Source organism: Squalius cephalus, assembly GCF_949319135.1.
Source record: "Squalius cephalus genome assembly, chromosome: 15".
NCBI classification, from domain to species: domain Eukaryota; kingdom Metazoa; phylum Chordata; class Actinopteri; order Cypriniformes; family Leuciscidae; genus Squalius; species Squalius cephalus.
Genome location: NC_137136.1, coordinates 31,449,263 through 31,467,767, shown reverse-complemented (window position 1 = coordinate 31,467,767; position 18,505 = coordinate 31,449,263). Strand labels below are relative to the sequence as shown.

General features: G+C 39.3%; 1 protein-coding gene across 1 annotated transcript in view; it reads left to right on the top strand.

The window, feature by feature from the left end:
• Positions 1 to 18,505, top strand: part of macf1b (microtubule actin crosslinking factor 1b) — a 55,260-nt gene that overhangs the window by 5,115 nt on the left and 31,640 nt on the right. The window contains exons 3-7 of the mRNA XM_079894186.1: positions 1,054 to 1,165; positions 16,593 to 16,649; positions 16,736 to 16,906; positions 17,588 to 17,754; positions 18,284 to 18,443. Of these exons, the coding sequence (XP_079750312.1) occupies positions 1,054 to 1,165; positions 16,593 to 16,649; positions 16,736 to 16,906; positions 17,588 to 17,754; positions 18,284 to 18,443 (667 nt within the window). The remainder of the gene's footprint in view (positions 1 to 1,053; positions 1,166 to 16,592; positions 16,650 to 16,735; positions 16,907 to 17,587; positions 17,755 to 18,283; positions 18,444 to 18,505) is intronic.

Here is an 18,505-nt window from a genome sequence, read left to right as displayed (position 1 = left end):
ATGACCCACTGCTACTCTTCTGAGCACCAGGGGAATCAAAGATAGGGGAGGAAAAGTGAACAATAACTCTTCCGGCCATTCTTGATACAGTACATCTATCCCCAAAGGACCTCCCTGGATGTTCAGGGAACAACATAGATCGCAATGGGTTGTCTCGGTAGTCGCAAATAGGTCGATCTTCTACGTCAGTAAGTTCCTTCCTAAAAGTCTCAGGCAAAGATGTCTGAGCTAACCAGATCTGTCTTCAGGCTAAAATTGCTGAAGACATTGATGCTCCAATATCCCTGGTAAGCTGTGAGTGCGTGATGAGTGCTGTGTCAATCAAATTCATAACATCACGTTGCTCTGTATTGACAACTTTCCTCAAAGCAACCAAAACTATTGCCAAAGCATTTCCTAATTGGGCTGCCCCTTGGCACATTAACCAATCAGTCTTCTGACACTTTTTACCAGTACAATGAGGGTTGTCCTTAACCCTATCGGACCCCAAAGTGGTTAAGGCTGTAATCTCGCGCTCCACTGAAGGCAATCAAGGCATGTTCCCCATAATGCTCTCAGGGCATAATTTAATTTAACGAACCGCCTATAACCTGCTTTAAACCGGGGTGCAGCTTTTGGATGATTCCAGGCTTTCCTTAGCATCTGGGAATAATTCTCAGCCACAGGTATAGACGCAGAAGGCTGTGTGTGGGAAATGCTCACCCAAACATCTTGTGTGGGGGCTGGAGCTGGAGCTTCTTCCTGAGTATCAAGGACCACGATCCTAGTAAACAGTCAACAAAATAGACAACAATATCCAAATAAAAAAAAACACTGTACACTACCAGTCAAACACGAGGACTCATCCACTCCTTCTTTATGGTTAAGATTTACATTTAAGAATAATGGATACTCTCAAGTACCACAAATGGAAGTCTGGGAATGATGTAGTGAGTGACCAAAACATGTGAAACGCATAGCTTATATTTAAACTCTGCTCACTCTGAACATTCATCTATCTACTTTCCACGGTATAAGTGAAGTGTAAATGTGTTCTCGTATTTTCTCTCACAGGATGGATTCAGAGGAGTGGAGTCAGTGGCAGAGTGAGTTCAGAGGGCAGATCAGGGCCTTGCGACACTGGCTCAAGGCCATGGAGATGAGACTGCCTCCTTTGGATCCTGCTGTGAGTTTCTCGCATACACTGGGGTCAAGAACATCTGAGAACACTTCTGAAATTGCTTCTATTTTTGAATTATTTTCTAATCTAATGGAAAACATGAAACATTCAAGTGAACGATTTGCATTCCTGATAATAAACCTGATGATCAAAATCTCCAGCGGGATTTGAGTATGTTCAAAAATAAAATCTTGTGCTTGAGTCACATGATCACCGTTACTCATTCACTTGTATTTAAGTGCAAAACCAAAAATAACATTTCTGACTTTTTTCTTCTTCATGAAATTCTAAAAATGTCTGTTTATGTCCACCATTTACCCACATTTCATGATCATTATTTCACTCTCTTCTGTTCCTCGTTATTCTACAGATTTTTATTTAAATTTTAAATAATCTCAAGTTTCTTTTGTGCCACTATTGAGACCAGTTTTAATCGTCTTCACCCAGGGTTTTCACCCTTTTGTCTTGTGAAGTACAGTATTGCATCTCATTTCTCATGACATCATATTGTACGGGGTTGGACAGTAAAGTTCAGTGAAGTGGAGAGACATTTAGGCCATGCTACCTGTGTTTTTAGATTTAAGACTACAAATCCTTTTAACTAACACTAAAAAAACAATATGTGAGAATGTGGATATATACAGTAAGAACCAATCATTTTATTTTTATTTTTCATTTAACCTTTTTTTATGTAGGAAATTTTCTTATCACAAGCTTGTTTCTGCGACCAAAAAATAAATTGTTCCCCTCATTTCTCTACTTTTTTGTCGCAATTGCTAGTTTATATCTCACAATTCAAAGAAAAGAGTCAGAATTGCAATTTATAACCTCACAATTGCAAGAAAAATTCCAAATTAGAAGATATAAACTCACAATTGCGAGAAAAAAGTCGCAATTAACTTTTAAAAAAATGATTATTCCAGGAACAAGCTTCCATATACTGTATACTGTAACATGACCACCTGCAAAAAAACTAAAAAAAAACCTTGAACATTGTTCCTGAGGACATCCGGAATATGGCAGACCTCTTTGTTCAGTGGTAATTGAGTGGGCAAGGGCCCTTTTTGATGGAAAAATCTCTGTGATGAGAATAAAGCTGATCAAAGGCGGTAATCTGATGCTTGTAACACACTGTCCCCATGGTGCTCGGGTAAGAATCCCTATCAAATATGCTCAAAGAATATGCTTGAGCTATAGCCATAAATCCCAGATCCCTGCGGGCGAGGAGAGAGAGAGAGAGAGAGAGAGGTGCAGCTCCTCAGAGGAGAACTCTTTTGTGTTAAGGCTGGTTGAGGAGAGTGGGGCGCAGGTTTGTGTTGGGGCCCCGTGCACACATGAGAGAGCACTCTGAAAGCACATTAGACTCAGATGAGACAGTGACGAACCGGAGAAAAACACAGGAATCTTACAGTGGGAGTTCTCTTATCTTTCCACAATAGAAAAGTTGTTACACTCGTCTCTCTGTTTTATCTCTTCACTGTCTCACTTACATCAACAGTAATTGAGCCGTCCACTGCCATTCCTCTGGTCTATTTTTATACTTAATGTCTACAGAGGAACACAAGCATCTTTTTTTTTAACTATTCTCTTCTTGCCCCTTCAAACCTTGCTGCCATGATGCTGGTTGCCAGGGTGTTGCTATGCAGTTGCTAAGGTGTTCTGATTTGGTTTTAGCATGATGTTATGCAGTTGCTTCTGATCTTTAGATATGACTCAGATTCCTCCTTCAGTGTAAGTTATGGGATTATTGCAAGTATGTTGTTGGGATTTTTACTTTGCAGGTGAAAATGGTGCGTCTGATCACTTATTAAAGTAACAGCTCATCTCTCCTTAATAAGACACATGATTTAAGGAATCATTCATGTCTGGATCACAAATGCTTCCTAAGGAGTTACCTTAAGTTTTAGCTGTCAGTACGAGTATGGATAATAGTAATAATGCCACTTGTCTTAGCAAACACAATTCTGAGATCCATAAATGTGAAGAATCGTTGGTTACACTTTATTTTGATAGTCCACTTTAGACGTTCCACTAACTATAAGTAACTTTGCAACTTCATGTCAAGTAACTCTCATTAGAGTATTAGTAGACTGTTAGGTTTGGGATCAGGTTAGTAGAATAAGTTTACATAATTGTAAAGTTACTTATAGTTAGTAGGATGTCTGAAGTAGACTATCAAAATAAAGTGTTACTGAATCTTTTTTCTTTGATTGTTACATTTCTATATATAAAAAAACACAAAATTACACTGCAGTTTCACAATTATTAACCAGGGTAATGCAAGCAAATAAATAAAATAGAATTAAATTAAATTAAATAAATAAAAATAAAACATTTAAAAAATTTTTTTTATTAAAACATTTAATTAAAAATTAAAGAATTTAATTAAATTAAATTAAATAGTGATGCACTAAAATTTCAGCGACCAAATATTTATATTTATATTTATAAAGGGCCAAAATCATTGATTGACTCTTCGCGCTTCTCCAATGACGTATTTAACTACATATTAAGCTACATCAGGTAAACATGTCAGCTTTGTGGATGAGTGATCAAAAATATGATGCTAAAATAGCAATATGTAAAATTTGTTCAGTTGAAAATTCGAGAGGCATCTTGTTTGCCGAAGAACTTTACAATGAAAGTTTTAGTTTATCACCTGAGTACATGACAGGCTGAAGAGCATAACAAGTTCAGGTACCCAGTCACTCAAATTTAATTACAAAACTTTATTTTCGGTTTTATTTTTCATCTAAATTGAAAATTTAACTTTGGTGTTTCGGTAAAAAAAAAGAAGGTGCATCACTACAAAAAATGCATCCCCTTTGGTTTGATTCTTGCCCAGGGTCTCATTCATTGCTTCCTGCTAACGCTAAAGTCTTTGTGTGTCTGTGTCTCTCTTTATCCTGAGCCTGTGGCTAGCTCTGCATCTCAAATGAGCCTCACACACATAACCTGCAAACAGAGCCGTGATGGAGCAGGGTGAAGGGTTACAGCACAGCGTGGTCTCCTTTTTTTCGTCTGTACCCTTAATCACAGCGCGCTAACATCAGTTCCCCTCCTCCTCTGAGAAACATACTGGCTCATCTAGAACTTCCGAAGGCAGAGCACTCTTGTACTTGCATAAAGAATTTTTAAAATGCAGGTTGATTGAAATTTGCAATTCATGTTTAAGTAAATAGACTATTGTTGTAAATTGACTACATAAACTACTTTGGACAAGTGCACAAACAATGTTAACATTCATACACTGTTGAAAGAAAATTTGTAACACTTTATAATAAGGTCCCATTAGTTAACGCTAGTAAATACATTCATTAACATAATCTAACAATGAACAATATATTTGTTATTTATTAATCTTTGTCAATAAAAATACAACTCATGTACATCAAACATTAATAACAGATACAGAATGCAGAATTATTATACAGATAATAGAAAATTTTCAATTCAAGTTACCAGTATAAATGTTGTAATTAACATTAACTAAGATTGATAAATGATTTTGAACTATATTTGATTGCTAGTTTAATTTAACTAAATGTTGTTAAATACAAAGTTCTGTTGTGAAACTCAGGCTGATCGGTCCTTTCACTCAATCTTCTTGGAATCACATTACTCTCAATAAGGGTACAGCTGATTGGTTCCTGCTGTATCAGTAGCCAATGAGCTCACTGCTCAACCTTCAAATACTTGGTCAGCTTTTGCTGTAGCAGTTTCAGTGCGCTTTCAGAAAACCTCTATATCTATAAACCTATAGATCTGCTACAGGTAATTCATGTATGTTATATTGTACAGTAACAGCATGTCTTACTTGCTCACAGCAGTGTATCATGTCTGTATTGTCAGTAGCAAGTCCTGTACTAATTCTGCCAAGACCAAACATATCAACATTGTCACAAGCATTACCATGCCAAACACTCAGAGAGTTGTCATGACCAAACTAATATTAACAAATAAAACCATATTTTGAAGTTCTGACAGAAAATGTAATTTCTTTGTTCATTATGAAATTATTATATTATTCATATTAGTGCATATCATCAGTGTGAAATATCTGTCTGTCTATGAGTAATCAATGCCTTAAAGGGACAGTTCATCTAAAAATGAAAATTCAGTCATCATTTACTGGCCCTCATTTCAAAATATCTTCTTTTGTGTTCCACAGAAGAGAGAAAGTCATACATGTTTCGAAGGACATGAGGGTGAGTAAATAAAAACAGAATTTTCTTTTTTTATTTCTTTTTTTCAGGTGAACTATCCCTTTAAGGAAAATGTGTACTTTTAATGCAAAATACAATTGTTTGGTGTTGACGTATGTAGTATGCTGTTATTTAAAGTAGTTTTACAATTTTGTCCTCTCATCATAGCAGGTTAAGATTGAGGGTACATTTGCACGACAACGTGGTCCAAAAAAATGGAAATGTTTTTTTCTTTTTGTACGTTTTTTTGCGTACAGATGACAATGTTGTCATAATGAGCTCCGTTCCCTGGGCCTATTGTCTTGACTCCTTCTCCTTGGCTCCTCCCTACCTTGGCTCCACCTTGCTCCCTCGACCCTCCGGCTTCACCTTGTTTGGACGTCGCCTAGCTTATGCCACGGACTTGTGAGCCATCCACCGAGCGCCATCTCTCCACCCCTATGGCTCTGTGTGGCTCCACCCTCCCTCCGGCTCCGCCTCTGCCTTCAGTCCCTCCGGCTCCACCTTAGCCCTCTGGTACCCTGGTTCTACCTCAGGGAGTTGTCGCTAAGGTTCCGTAATGGCCTCCGAATTCTGCGGTCTCGTGCCTATCTATCGGCACTCTGTCTACGCTCTGGGTTCCCCCTCCATCGGCTCTGTCTCCATCCGTAGTCCCAATGGCCTCGACAAGGAGTTCTACACCATGGCTCTCTCCCTCGACTCCGCTGTGGGGCATCGTCTTGGCTGGACTCGGTATTTCCACCAGACTCCTTCCGCTCCTGTCTCCACCCTGGCTCCTCCCACCATCTTCTCCACCCTGGTCTTGTCTCCTGTCATCGTCCCTGGCTCCCTATCCTCTGCCAGAGCCCCCGCCCTCCCTCCCTAGATGGACTCTTTACGGCGTGAGGACATGCCTTCCGGGAGGGGGAGCTACTGTTACAGTTATGTTCTGTTTTGGCTATTTTTCTTTGTGTATTGGTTCTGTCTCCCTAAATTGCCTGTTTGGCCTAGTTTGGTTTGTTTGATTAGTCGTTCCATTCACCTGTTGTCTTGTTAATTATCTCATTAGTTCCTGTCTATTGATATCCTGAGTTCCTGTCTTTGTCCATTGTTGTCTATGGTAATATGGTTGTGATTCAGTTTCCCTGAGCATTCCTGTAAGTGAGTTGGAATTAAAGACAATTCCTGTGATTTTCTTGTCTTCATGCATTTTATACTACAACCGTTTCGTGACAGTAGGAACTTTGTTTGTAGCTTGAGGCTTACTACCTTTTCAAAAGGATAGCATTACTTTAGTCTTACTACGTTAAATAAATGTCAAACATTCTTTCTGTCAGCTTCTTTTGTCACCCCTTGTTTTTAATCCCCTGTGATGGTTTAATTTTCAATATCCCAGCAAGGAAGCTCTTCACATTGAGCCGGTCATCATCAGTCTGTTTTTGGAAGTGAACGCTCTGGTGACAGATCACTGTGTTTGTGGAATGACACTTTGATTTTGCTGCCCAAAGGAGATCCTTCTGTAGTTTTCCATTGATCATCAGGCTCACGGACAGCCTCAAAAACAGGGTGTGATATGTCCGCTGAGGTGCTAATTATATACTGGAGGAGCCATTGTGTGTTATTTGATTTGAAAGCAGGAACGGTGGGGGAGGAGAACATGTCTGTTGGATTAATCCACTTTAAGGCTCTCTGGGTATTTACACACAGGGGACCTGTGATCAAATTTGGGCACATCTGCAACCCATTTGGCATTACGCTGATTCATCTGCTACTCTCTTAACATACAAGCCTCATTCATTTCACATATGCAGCAGTCTGCCAGGCAGACAAAAGATCTGAAGTGAATTATTACTCATATCAGAGATTTTATATAGTCTTTACAGTCCATTGTGCACAATAGGCTATATACATCATCGCATGCGAACTGCAGAATACATTCGTTTGTAGATTGTAAGACTGACATTGCCATAGGAGTGAATAACTTAAATACAGTCAACTCCCTGACCAACGTTATCATATGATTCACACACTGGGTAAACGAGATGGTCAATGAGAGGACAATTTGATTTTCCCTTTGAGTGATCAGGGAGGCTGGATCAGGTGTCAGATTGGGTATATAATGGCGGCAGTGCCAAGTGTTGACACGACGCTTACGTCACTCTCTCTTTGGTTCTTTCTCAGAATTACTACATTGGAATTATCTGTTCACATAGATCAATAATACATTTATGGATGGATCTATCAACACAATCTCAAGGCAATTTGTAACTATTTTAAGTTTTGGCGAAATGGTGGCTAATTCGAATGAATTTGTATAATCGCATTTGCATGTTTTTGTACAATATGCATATGCCCCAGTGATGGGTAGGTTTAGGGGTGGTGTTGGGGGGAACCTTCATGCTTTATTCTTCCTTTATTTCATAACATAGTTCATAGTTCAGTGTTACATGATCCTTCAGAAATCATTCTAATATGCTGATTTGCTGCTCAAGAAATATTTCTCATTATTAGCAATGTTGTGATGTAGAAATCTTTGTGCAAACCATGATTTTCCAAGATTCTTTGATGATGAATAGAAAGTTCAAAAGAACAGCAATTATTTGTAGTAGAAATCTTTTGTACATTAATACATATTGTGATGTCATACATGTCTAATGTTACACATAGCATATAAGATAAGTACTGTATTGATCAGGGCAGGATTGCACATTGCTACCCAACAATTTGCTACCCAAAAAAGTTCTTGCCATGTGAATTCACATACATCACAAAAAGAATTTCAGAATGGTCTGTTTAAGGACCATAACTCAGGACCGACATTGATGCCCTGTCTCTGTTTAAGAGCCTGGTCAGGTTAAACATCTTGACCTCATGGGATCACACCACTGAATTCCCTTTCCCAGGACAGTCAGGGTGACAGGCATTGTTGCTCCTCTTTTTTCTTCGTCTCCTCCTTTTGTCTGATTTATTTTCCTGGCTGTCTCAATAGGGGGATGGGCTGGGGTTAATAATTTAAGTGCTGTGGTTAGTGTAGTGGCCGTGTCATCCCCTCTTCTGCAGGTCCCCTCTGAATTAGAGGGACTCATTCATCATCATAAAGTGGATGTGTGCACTCTGCCGCTCTTCTGCGAGCTTTCATCTTTATTTCCCACTCTTCCCCATTCCACTTCCCTGTTCTGTGGACACTGGTTCTCCTGCTACGTGGGTGGGGTCCACTCTGATGACCCACACCGTACCGTCGCCCCAGCTCTTTATGCTCAAGGTCAAGCATTCTCAAAGACCCACATTCTTACACTGTATTCGGTGATAATTTTCTGTTTTCTGTTTTCTGTTTTCTCTGGTCATGTTCATATGTAAATTGCGTTAGCTTATTAGATTGAAAGATCTGAAAAACCAATAAATTTACCCGGCCACAGACCCTCCCCTCGAAGAAATTAGGACAGAAGTGTTTGAAAGTTGACAAAAGAGACGGATTAAAACACCAGGTGTAAACGGGTATCTGTCTCAGTCGTCTACCATGTGATCCAATCGACCAAAACACTTCTTAATACCAGGTGTAAACAGGAGGAACTCTGCTCAGTGCTATAATACCTAGCTATAATTGCTAGATTAGCAATCCAAGTCCTTTCACTGTCTAGCATTACCCATATTATTATCAATGGTGTAGAAACACATTGTAAGTTTGTTTGTGTGTCTGTGTGTGTAGGTTTGGCTATAATTGTGAGGCCCAAATGTCCTCACTTATATAGTGAAATATTATGACAACCAACTAGTGAGGACATTTTACTGGTCCTGGCCTGGTAAATCCTACATTATGGGGGAAAATATCCCCTCAAAGATTGGCAATATCCAAAATCCTTTTCTTGTGGGGACATTTTTGGCTAACAGGAAAACAGCTTATAAATCACTAACTAATATTTTTTGAAAATGTAAAAATGCAGAAAGTTTTCTGTGATGGGTAGGTTTAGGGGTAAGGTTAGTGTACGGGGATATAATATACAGTTTGGACAGTACAAAAATCAAAATGGAAAGTCTCCACAAAACATGCACGTGCGTGTGTGTGTGTGTCTAAAAAAATTGCATGAAAGCTGGGCTTGATATATTGTATTTGATAAAAATGCTACTGGATTTGGCATTTCGTATCTATTGCAATGACATCATGCATTTTGAAGTGTGGTTTAAGTGTCCAAATATGTTTCGAGGGCACAGTGTGTAAATTGACAGTGGCATCACAAGGACTTCAATTTTCTCTCCCATATGTTAGTTTCCTGTTCTATTGAGCAATTGAGTGTTTTTTGTGTGAGATGAAGGATAAGGCCAAGTAAGAGCGCAGGTGTTGGGTAGAGTCTTTTTGTGTGGCAAAAGAATGAGAGAACTGTGTGTTTGTTATACACCTGAGTCTCTCCCCCCTCCCCTGTCCTCATTGCACCTGCTATACACACCTGTCCTCACTCTCCCTCTCTTCCCCCATGGGAACCAATCAGAAGGATTATTTGAGATTTGACACCTAGACATAGAGGTGATAGGAGCTTCTATTCTCAAGCAGCAATGGAGCAGAAAGTGGAGATTCAGCATCACGTAACTCCCATGAAACTCCCACGAGTCCTCCACTCTATTGCTTTCTCTGCTGTTCTCTGTTTGTTTGGCAATTTCAGGACTGAAAGTGACTTGAAAAGTAATCAGAGATGTCTTACAGTAATTAGTCGTCTTTGTAGCTGTGGCGGGGGCTTTGAATAGTCATGGGGGTTTTGTGTGCGGGATGGTTGGCTCCTTTTGTAGCCCGCCTCGGTTTGCCCTGCACTTGCTGCGGAGAGGGAGGGAAGAACGAGAGCGAGGGGCTGGAGGCAGCTGTCACTTAACATGTGAATGTTCGGGAGCAGCCTGGGGGTCTTTAGAAAGCTTTTTTATCCACCTCGTTTTCATTAGAAGCGGAGTTTGTGAGCCAAAAGAGGAGCTGGGGGAGGGGCTAGTGCTGGGAGGGAAAGAGGGAGGTGAAGGGACTGCTCCTCTTTCTAAATGTCTGGCACAAGAGTTCACACAACAGGCTGCCGACTTACGGACCTGCCTTAACTCTACCAAAATCACCAGATGGGGAATATGTAGGAGTCTGGACCTGGATACACAGGATTTAAGGAACTTTTCTTAACCGCTGAATGTCCCATCATTTGCTTCACCAAGGAATTCCTCTATCGGAGTGTGCACAACAAAGGCAAGAGAGAGAGAATACCGCTGACGGGAGGGGGCAGCCGGAGGGAGAGAGGGACATTGTTTGCTTGTGGCTGTGGGCGACGGAAAAGCATGGGTCATCTTGCATAAAGTGTGTGTGTGCTTAAACCGGGATTTGTGAGTAAGTGAGGTCCTGTTTGAGCAAGTGAATGTGAAGGTTTCGCATGTTTATACGTCGCTCCCGCTGGAAAGGAAGGCCTCTCAAAGGATGCTGAGAGAAGACAGGTTTTTTGTTCTCCTGTTTGAATAATGACGGAGGAACTTGTGGAATTGTTCGGTTAGCCGTTTGTCCTACTCTATGAACAGGGGTAAGTATGCACCACCAAGACCCCAACCGCCACAACCGCCACCGCTTTCAGCTCATGGTGGGCTCATTCAAACTTTCTCACTGAAACCGCCAGCTGCTTTTGGATGCAGGGAGACAGTGATGCTATGCACTGAGGGGGATTTTGGCACAAATGTGGTATGGATAGAAACAGCTTGCAAGGATTTGGTTGTAATTAGTTCATTTGCTGCTGTTTGTGACTGCTGCTACTGTACTGTAAGTATCTATTTTTTTTTTTTTCATATTATATATTCATTGGCAATTACTAAAACCCTCTACTAAAGTTAAATAAAAGTATAATTTGTTATTCATCCCTTTTGTAGTATAAACTTTTAGATTCTATATCAACATATAATCAGTATAAAATCAATTGGTAGCAATTTATTTTACAGTCCTGTTTCCCATGTACATACTATGTAACATACTATCGCAATAACTGGGTAATAACTAAGTACTAACCCTGAACCTACCCCTGAACCTAACCTGAACCCATGTAGTTTATTTATATTAATATTTATATTAACAAGTACTTTCTTAGGTACATACACTGTAATTACACGTAAGTGCACGTACTGTAAAATAAAATACAACCAATCAATTGGACTAAAAACAGTTTATACATATTTTGCATTTATGCATTGACTTTGTATCTATGAATTATCATCAAACACTCTTATCTTTCTAGTGGGTTACCACACTGCTCTCCTCGTTAATTAGAGAGACCACTATAATGATTACCGCACAAGCTCACCTAGACAGAGAGCGCTAATTTATGATTATTAGGAAACACATAAGTACACTTCAAGAGAGCCAGCACTCTCACTGCTTTGGATACGAGTTAATCCACCAGCAGAAGGACACCAGTATACACCGTCTGTCTGCCATATTGAGGTCAGATTAGGAAAGGGTATTGTCAGGGTGCTCTGACAGCACCCACACCCATTGGTTTAATAGGTAAAGTGGAGCATTTCTGCCCCCTTTATTTATTTAGCATATCATTAGTTAGAATATGACAGAAGAATCTTTCAGTTTGAGCTGAGACTTAATTAATCTTGCTTTATGGATTGTTGATACACAAAGCTGTCCATCACAGGGGTTAATCTAACTCACTGGGAGGCCAGTCACAGACGGGCCTCATAAATCAATATCATAGGCTGCACAGGGTGGTCTGAAATCAGAGTTAGGTTAAGTGGAAGGTTGGTTCAGATAAGCCTTGATAAACATGCAAAGGAGAATCAATCGGTATCATTTATCACAAGCTTTAGAAAATTACTTTCATTCACTCAGTGATGCTAGTGTGCTGCTACAACAAAGTTTAACCAGCAAGACTTCCATGGTCAAACAGCATCATTACAAAAACCTTGCTGGCCTTTTAAGCAAACAGGGAATTGCCTCATTAAATGTAAAATATGGCATCACCTCTATTGAGATGTTCAGTGCTGAGGTGTAGAATGTTGTGTCACCTCCAACTCCATTGAAACGGCCATCACAGGTGTTAGACACCATGCCATAATGCTTGTAAATCTTTATATTCAAATGGCTGCGGTGTCACTGCTCTTACATTAATGACTATTTCTACTGTCCCTCCCATCCTCCTTGTGTAAACCACCAAGGCTAGGCATGAGATGGATGGAATGAGTTAATTTAATTAAAGTTAATTTGAAGAAGAGCATTTGTCAGTAGTGATATTGTTACAACTGCATATAGATTTTATGGCTTTATGTGCTCATGAATGAAGAAAAATGGGTAACACTTTGGAGTACTGTTCCGTCATTAATTAATAACTACAATGGAACAAATGAGTAACGCAAAATAAACATTCTCATAACTACTATTAACTAATAGGAAACTCTGATTAACGAATTAGTAAGTAATAGTGCTCAGTTGAATGAGGAAGTTCACTATTAACTAATCAGTCATTTTTTTATACTTTCCAGAGAACTATTAAGAACTACTATACAGGTTCAGAATTAATGGGAATAATGCATAATATACAGTTATTTTAATATGAAGATCATGATAACCTACTAGTAACACCTCAAGTATTACCAAATCCTCCAGATGGAAAAAAACATTTTATTTGGATCAGTATTCTAAAGTGAAAAACATGATAATTATCTAGTAATTACTCAAGTCATTGTAAGCTTTTGAGGTGTTTGTAAGGTTTTGGATAGTAATGACTCAAGTTTTACTACATCCTTCTAAAGGAACTACTAATTATTGGATCAGTATTCTAAAGTGAAGATCATTGTAACCCTCTAGTAATGACTCAAGTGTTACCTAAAACCTTACAAAAACATTTAATACTTAGGTAGTTATCATGCTTTCACTTTAGAATACTGTTCCAAATAATTTCTAATTCCTTTAGAAGGATGTAACGCTTGAGTCATTACTACTAGTGGGTTACTATGATCTTCACATTAGAATTAATGGTCACACTTTAGATAAGGGTCCAATTCTCACTATTAACTAACTATTAACTATTAATGACTTTTGCCTCAATAAACTCCTAATTACTGCTTATTAATAGTAAATAAGGTAGTTGTTAAATGCAGGTATTGGGTGGATTAAGGGATGTAGAATATGGTCATGCAGAATAAGTCATTAGTACGTGCTTTATAATTACTAATAAACAGCCAATATCCTAGTAATATGCATGCTAATAAGCAAATAGTGAGAATTGGACCCTAAACTAAAGGGTTACCGAATTAATTGTACATTAAGCATTATTCATGTTAATTATGAACCTGTTATAAGTTGTCCTCTTGGAGGTATGACAAAATAGTGGTTACTGATTAGCTAACAGTGAACTACTGCATTCAGTCAATGAGTGCTATCAATTACTAATTCGTTAATCAGAGTTTCTTGTTAGTTAATAGCAATATCTTAATTGTTTCGCTCAATCAATTTTTGATCAAAAGTTTTATTGATATTTAACAAGACAAAACATAACTGTACATTCATTGAATCGAAAAAATTACTGATTGTCTCAATTGAAATCCCTCCCCCTGTCCAAATTAACATAAACTCAGTTACTCATACCCTACGTTCAAGGTAGGGGAAGAAGTAAAGGAAAATAAAAGCTCAATCAATTTTTATTCTATGTCCAGTGCATCAGACTCATCATTACAGTATTTCCTGTCACGTGTTAGCAATGTCAATTCACACATTATACAAGTTAATCCACCCTGCTAGAATGTGGGCTGATACTAAGTCTTCTGCTCCAGTGATCTAGAAACACTGAGTCTGTCTGGTGTCTGGAGCCAGTTCCCTCAACACCCGTCATTAGCATGCAGTGAACCACAATGACCTGGACTGACCCAGATCACCTGTGCCAATTAACATACACTCTTATCTGCACTCAGTAGAGCTCTGTATTACCTACGCAAACAAAACTGTCCGGCATATTGTGCCTGGAATGTCCAGCTAAAAGATCAAAATGTCATTGCATTCTTTATTTGTTTTAAATGAACTAAATTTAAATAATGAGCAAGCACATCATAAAAAAAACATATCCGTAAATAAAGGAAAGAGGGTCAAACTACTACTATATGCAGTGCAAGTATAGCTTGAAGCCACAACATTTGAACCTAAAACTGAAAAGAATTTGTAAGCAAAAAAGAAAGCGACAGTGCTGTAATAAATCATGAATCTACACAGTTTGCATACCATCACATTTGCTGTGCATTAAGTAGATAAAAAAAAAATGCTTTTATGCTTTTAACAATTCCAATCTCTAAACCAGTTACTAATTTGGTCTATTTGCCAATAAATAGCCTTGTCAAGTTATAGTTTCCACCATTGCCTGAAATTAATAGCAATCATTATGTCTAATGTCAGCGATGCCAAACTTTAACGTTGTTTTAAAACCAATTGATTTTCCACATATCCTTCTTTCATTATTGGGAGAGTTTAGGTGTTGTTAGTGGCATTTATTCTGACAAGGCGATTTTTGTAACCATGGGCACAGTGGTGCACCGCAAGCCATCAGATTCATCTGCACAGAATAGCAGAGCCGAAAGCACAACTCAAGCAATGACCAAAACACTGTTCCTCCACAAGTAACTTGCGGTTAGAGGGCCAAAAGTTACATAGTATAGCTTTAAAAAGTATGAATTTGTTATGTATAAAGCATAGAACACGGTTTGAATCATTTAGTTTTAATGTTTGTTCACTTTTTTCCTGAGAAAGAGACCTTAGTAATTATATAGTCTCCTATTGTTTCAATATCTACTCAATCAAATAGTGTCGATAGTGTCACATAGTATCTGTGCAGAGTAGACTGGTTGTGTCTACGTGTTCATCCCTGTCCTGCTACTCAGGCTTGTGGTCTGTGTCTCCCAGTAAACCATGAACACGTGCACTAAAAAAACACTGTTCATTCTTTTGTGGCAATGAAATGAAGCAGCATTTCCATGCCTGTCATATTTGATCAGGAGCTAAATAGTTTCCCAGGGCCATCCCGGGGACAGTCTTGGCAGAGAACAGTGGCTGTGTCTGCCAGGAGGAACCGTGGGTATCCTGGAGGAGACTGCCCTCATAAACAGGCTTGTCACTTGCATTTGTATGGCTAGTACTAGCAATTCTGTGTTCATGTTGTAGTTCTCCAGCAGTAATCTGGCCCCTCTTGATCAGGACAGAGTCTCAGTCAAGTGTTACCCTTTCTGCCGTATAAATAATGATGGTGGTGTTTGTTGGCGTGAAAGTGGTAAAAGACTCTCCTTTGTAGGACTACAAGGAATCTAATTGAGATTTTAACTCAGTGGTCTTCGTCAGACCTGGATGAACCTGCAGTAGGAAACTGGAAACTAATACCATTTCCTTAAAGGGGTAGAAGTGTTTTTACTGTTTAAGAAGAGTATCTTCTCACTTTGACCTTCCTTGTGTTGTAGGTAGTTTAGGCGACGGCTGTATGTATGGCAAAGGGACCCGATTAACCTTTGGGTTGAAGAATCATGGGTAACCTCATTAGCAGACCTAGCTGTTTGGGACAAAAGTCCAAACATGTTAAGTCAGATGAGAGCGTCTTGAAAGAGTGCTACCAGCAACGGAGAGAATGGCCGCTCCCAGATCCTCCTAGAGAAGAGAAAGGGAAAGAGGATGTGGAAGATGTTCTTCGACAAACTCCAACACCGGACAAGCAGAGGAGTTCCCCAGCCCCTACTGTCACCACTACCAGCACTCTGGACAATGCTTGGAGAAGCACCCCATCCCCAGTTAAAACACCACGAAATGGGTCTTTGCCCAGAAGGTCTAACGTTCCCGAGTACAGAAGATCCCCCCTTAGTCAATATGGATCCATGGACAGAAGAGCCAGCCTGCAGAGAAGGGATTCTGGAAGTCCCTGGTCCTGGAAACCTCTGAACACTCGAGAGGTTACCGAAGTCACAGAGGTGACAGAGACTATTGTGACAGAGATTGTGGAGGTGACAGAGTATCCTCCTGGGGGGAAAGGAGGTGACCCTATTGTCACCAGAACTGTTAGAGTCCTTACTGGAGCTGCTGAGGAACTTGCAGAGGTTATTCAATTTATAATAATGATAAAAAAAAAAAAAATCAAACTACGGTTCTTCATCGACTTTTTCTTTTCTTTTTTACCATCATTTACCATTTTCATTTAACTGATTTTGGAGTCAATGTATCAACTGTGTTCACCAGTTGTTAATTTTCCAATCAAATAAATTGTTGTGATTCACAGCTGCAGAGTGATGGTCAGTCAAGCTCAGACCAGGAATCAAGTGTAAATCAATGGAAGGTACAGTTCAATGATCTTTTCTTAAATTGTACTTTCTTTATGAATTTTTGTTACATTTTTAGCATATTGTTTGGTCTTATGTTAAGGATGGCAGAAGTGCTTTGGCTCTGAACGAAGAGTTCAGGGATCCGTTGACATTCCAGCAAAATCTGGAAACACTGATGACTTGGGTCTGTGATATTGAGGAGTTGACAGCCAATCAAAAACCACCATCCTCAGAGTTCAAGGTAGTGAGAGCCCAACTGCAAGAACAGAAGGTATGTTAAAAAATCAGTTACTGCTATATAAACAAACAAGCAAACAATAAATACATAAATATATATACAAATGAATAGTAAAATAGGTTTACCTATTTTAAAAGTCTTGTCATGAAATTCTACTTCCTTGAGTTGAGAAGCCTAAGTTCATGCTTGTAATGAGCCTCTAACTGCCTTTGTGTATATTATAGGAAAGGGAGGGAAAAACAAGTCATTCACCTCGTAATTTGAAATAGACATCTTTGTTAGCTTAGTGTGTGAAGTGAAACATACCCGAAAGTCCACAATGCTCCTCTGATACATGATACAAAGAGAGAACAAGGTGCATTATAAAACTTGTAGATTTTCAGAAGTAGCAATACCTCTGTAAACACAATGTGTATTTGCTTCCTCATACAAAGCGTCTTCAAAGACAAAATAATGATTTTGAGATGGAAATGGTCTACAACATTGTGTTAGGAAGTTAATTCTGCAAGTTTCTTCTATAGTCTTCAATAGGCCTTCTATAAAGATCAACACATTAAAGCAAGCCACTTAAAAAGTCCAAAATTGTACATGTCCAAAATTGCCAAAGGGTGTGCAATGTCCAGTGTTAAGGTACTCTGGGACCAGGATTGAGAACCACTTGCCCTTGGCTTTGAAGGAAACATAATTTGTCCAAAAACATTTCTTGTCCTGCAGCTCTTACAGCGCCTCCTAGAGGACAGAAGACCCAGTATAGAGACCATGATGCAGGAGGGTCCACACCTGGCAGAAGGGCTACAGGGAAATGACAGTGAAACGACCAAAGTGCAGCTCTCACAGCTCAAACTCAAGTGGGAGGCTCTACTTGAAGGCGCAAACAGCAGGTCAGTCTGGTCCACACTGGTCCAGAACTACCCACTTAGATGGGTCTGCCTGATTGACATATAAAACAACCAACCAGAACATCTTTAACATTATGCTTTGGGTGGGTAAATCTGAAACCCTTAATATCCCTGGCAGCAGAGATAATACAAAGGTATACTCATATTTTGCTTGAGACTCACCGATTTACCATTATATATATTCTCAATGCAAATTTACACTTACAAAATTATGTTTTATTAACAAAGTTCTGGAAGAACACGTTCAGATACCTCTGTCCCACGACAGTTTTCAAGCATCACTCCACCACCCCAACTCCTCACTCTCGATTGTTCCTATTCCATTCAGGGATATGGGGGGAGAACTCTGGGTTCGGGCCAAAGTCCGAACTTGGAGCCCTCCTCTCGGACAGCACACCTAATATGCATAATATGCATACTCTTTACTCTATCTGATTAGATGTTAGTGTGAACTCATTAAATAATACTACCACATATAGAAAGCAGTGAAGGAATACAAGTTTTTTGACAGACACAGGATTCTGGAGGTCATTCTGCCAAGGGCTCAGCTATTCCAGGAGAGGACAGACAGACTTCAGCAATGGCTCATATCTGTGGATCAGGACTTAGCCGAGCTCCGCTCTGCCGAGAGAGGGATGCTTCATCTGCAAGAAGCCACAGAACAGGCCAAGGTTAGCAAAACTTGCAAAAAAAAACATTGCAAAATTGCATTAATAAATGTTCGTATTGCACC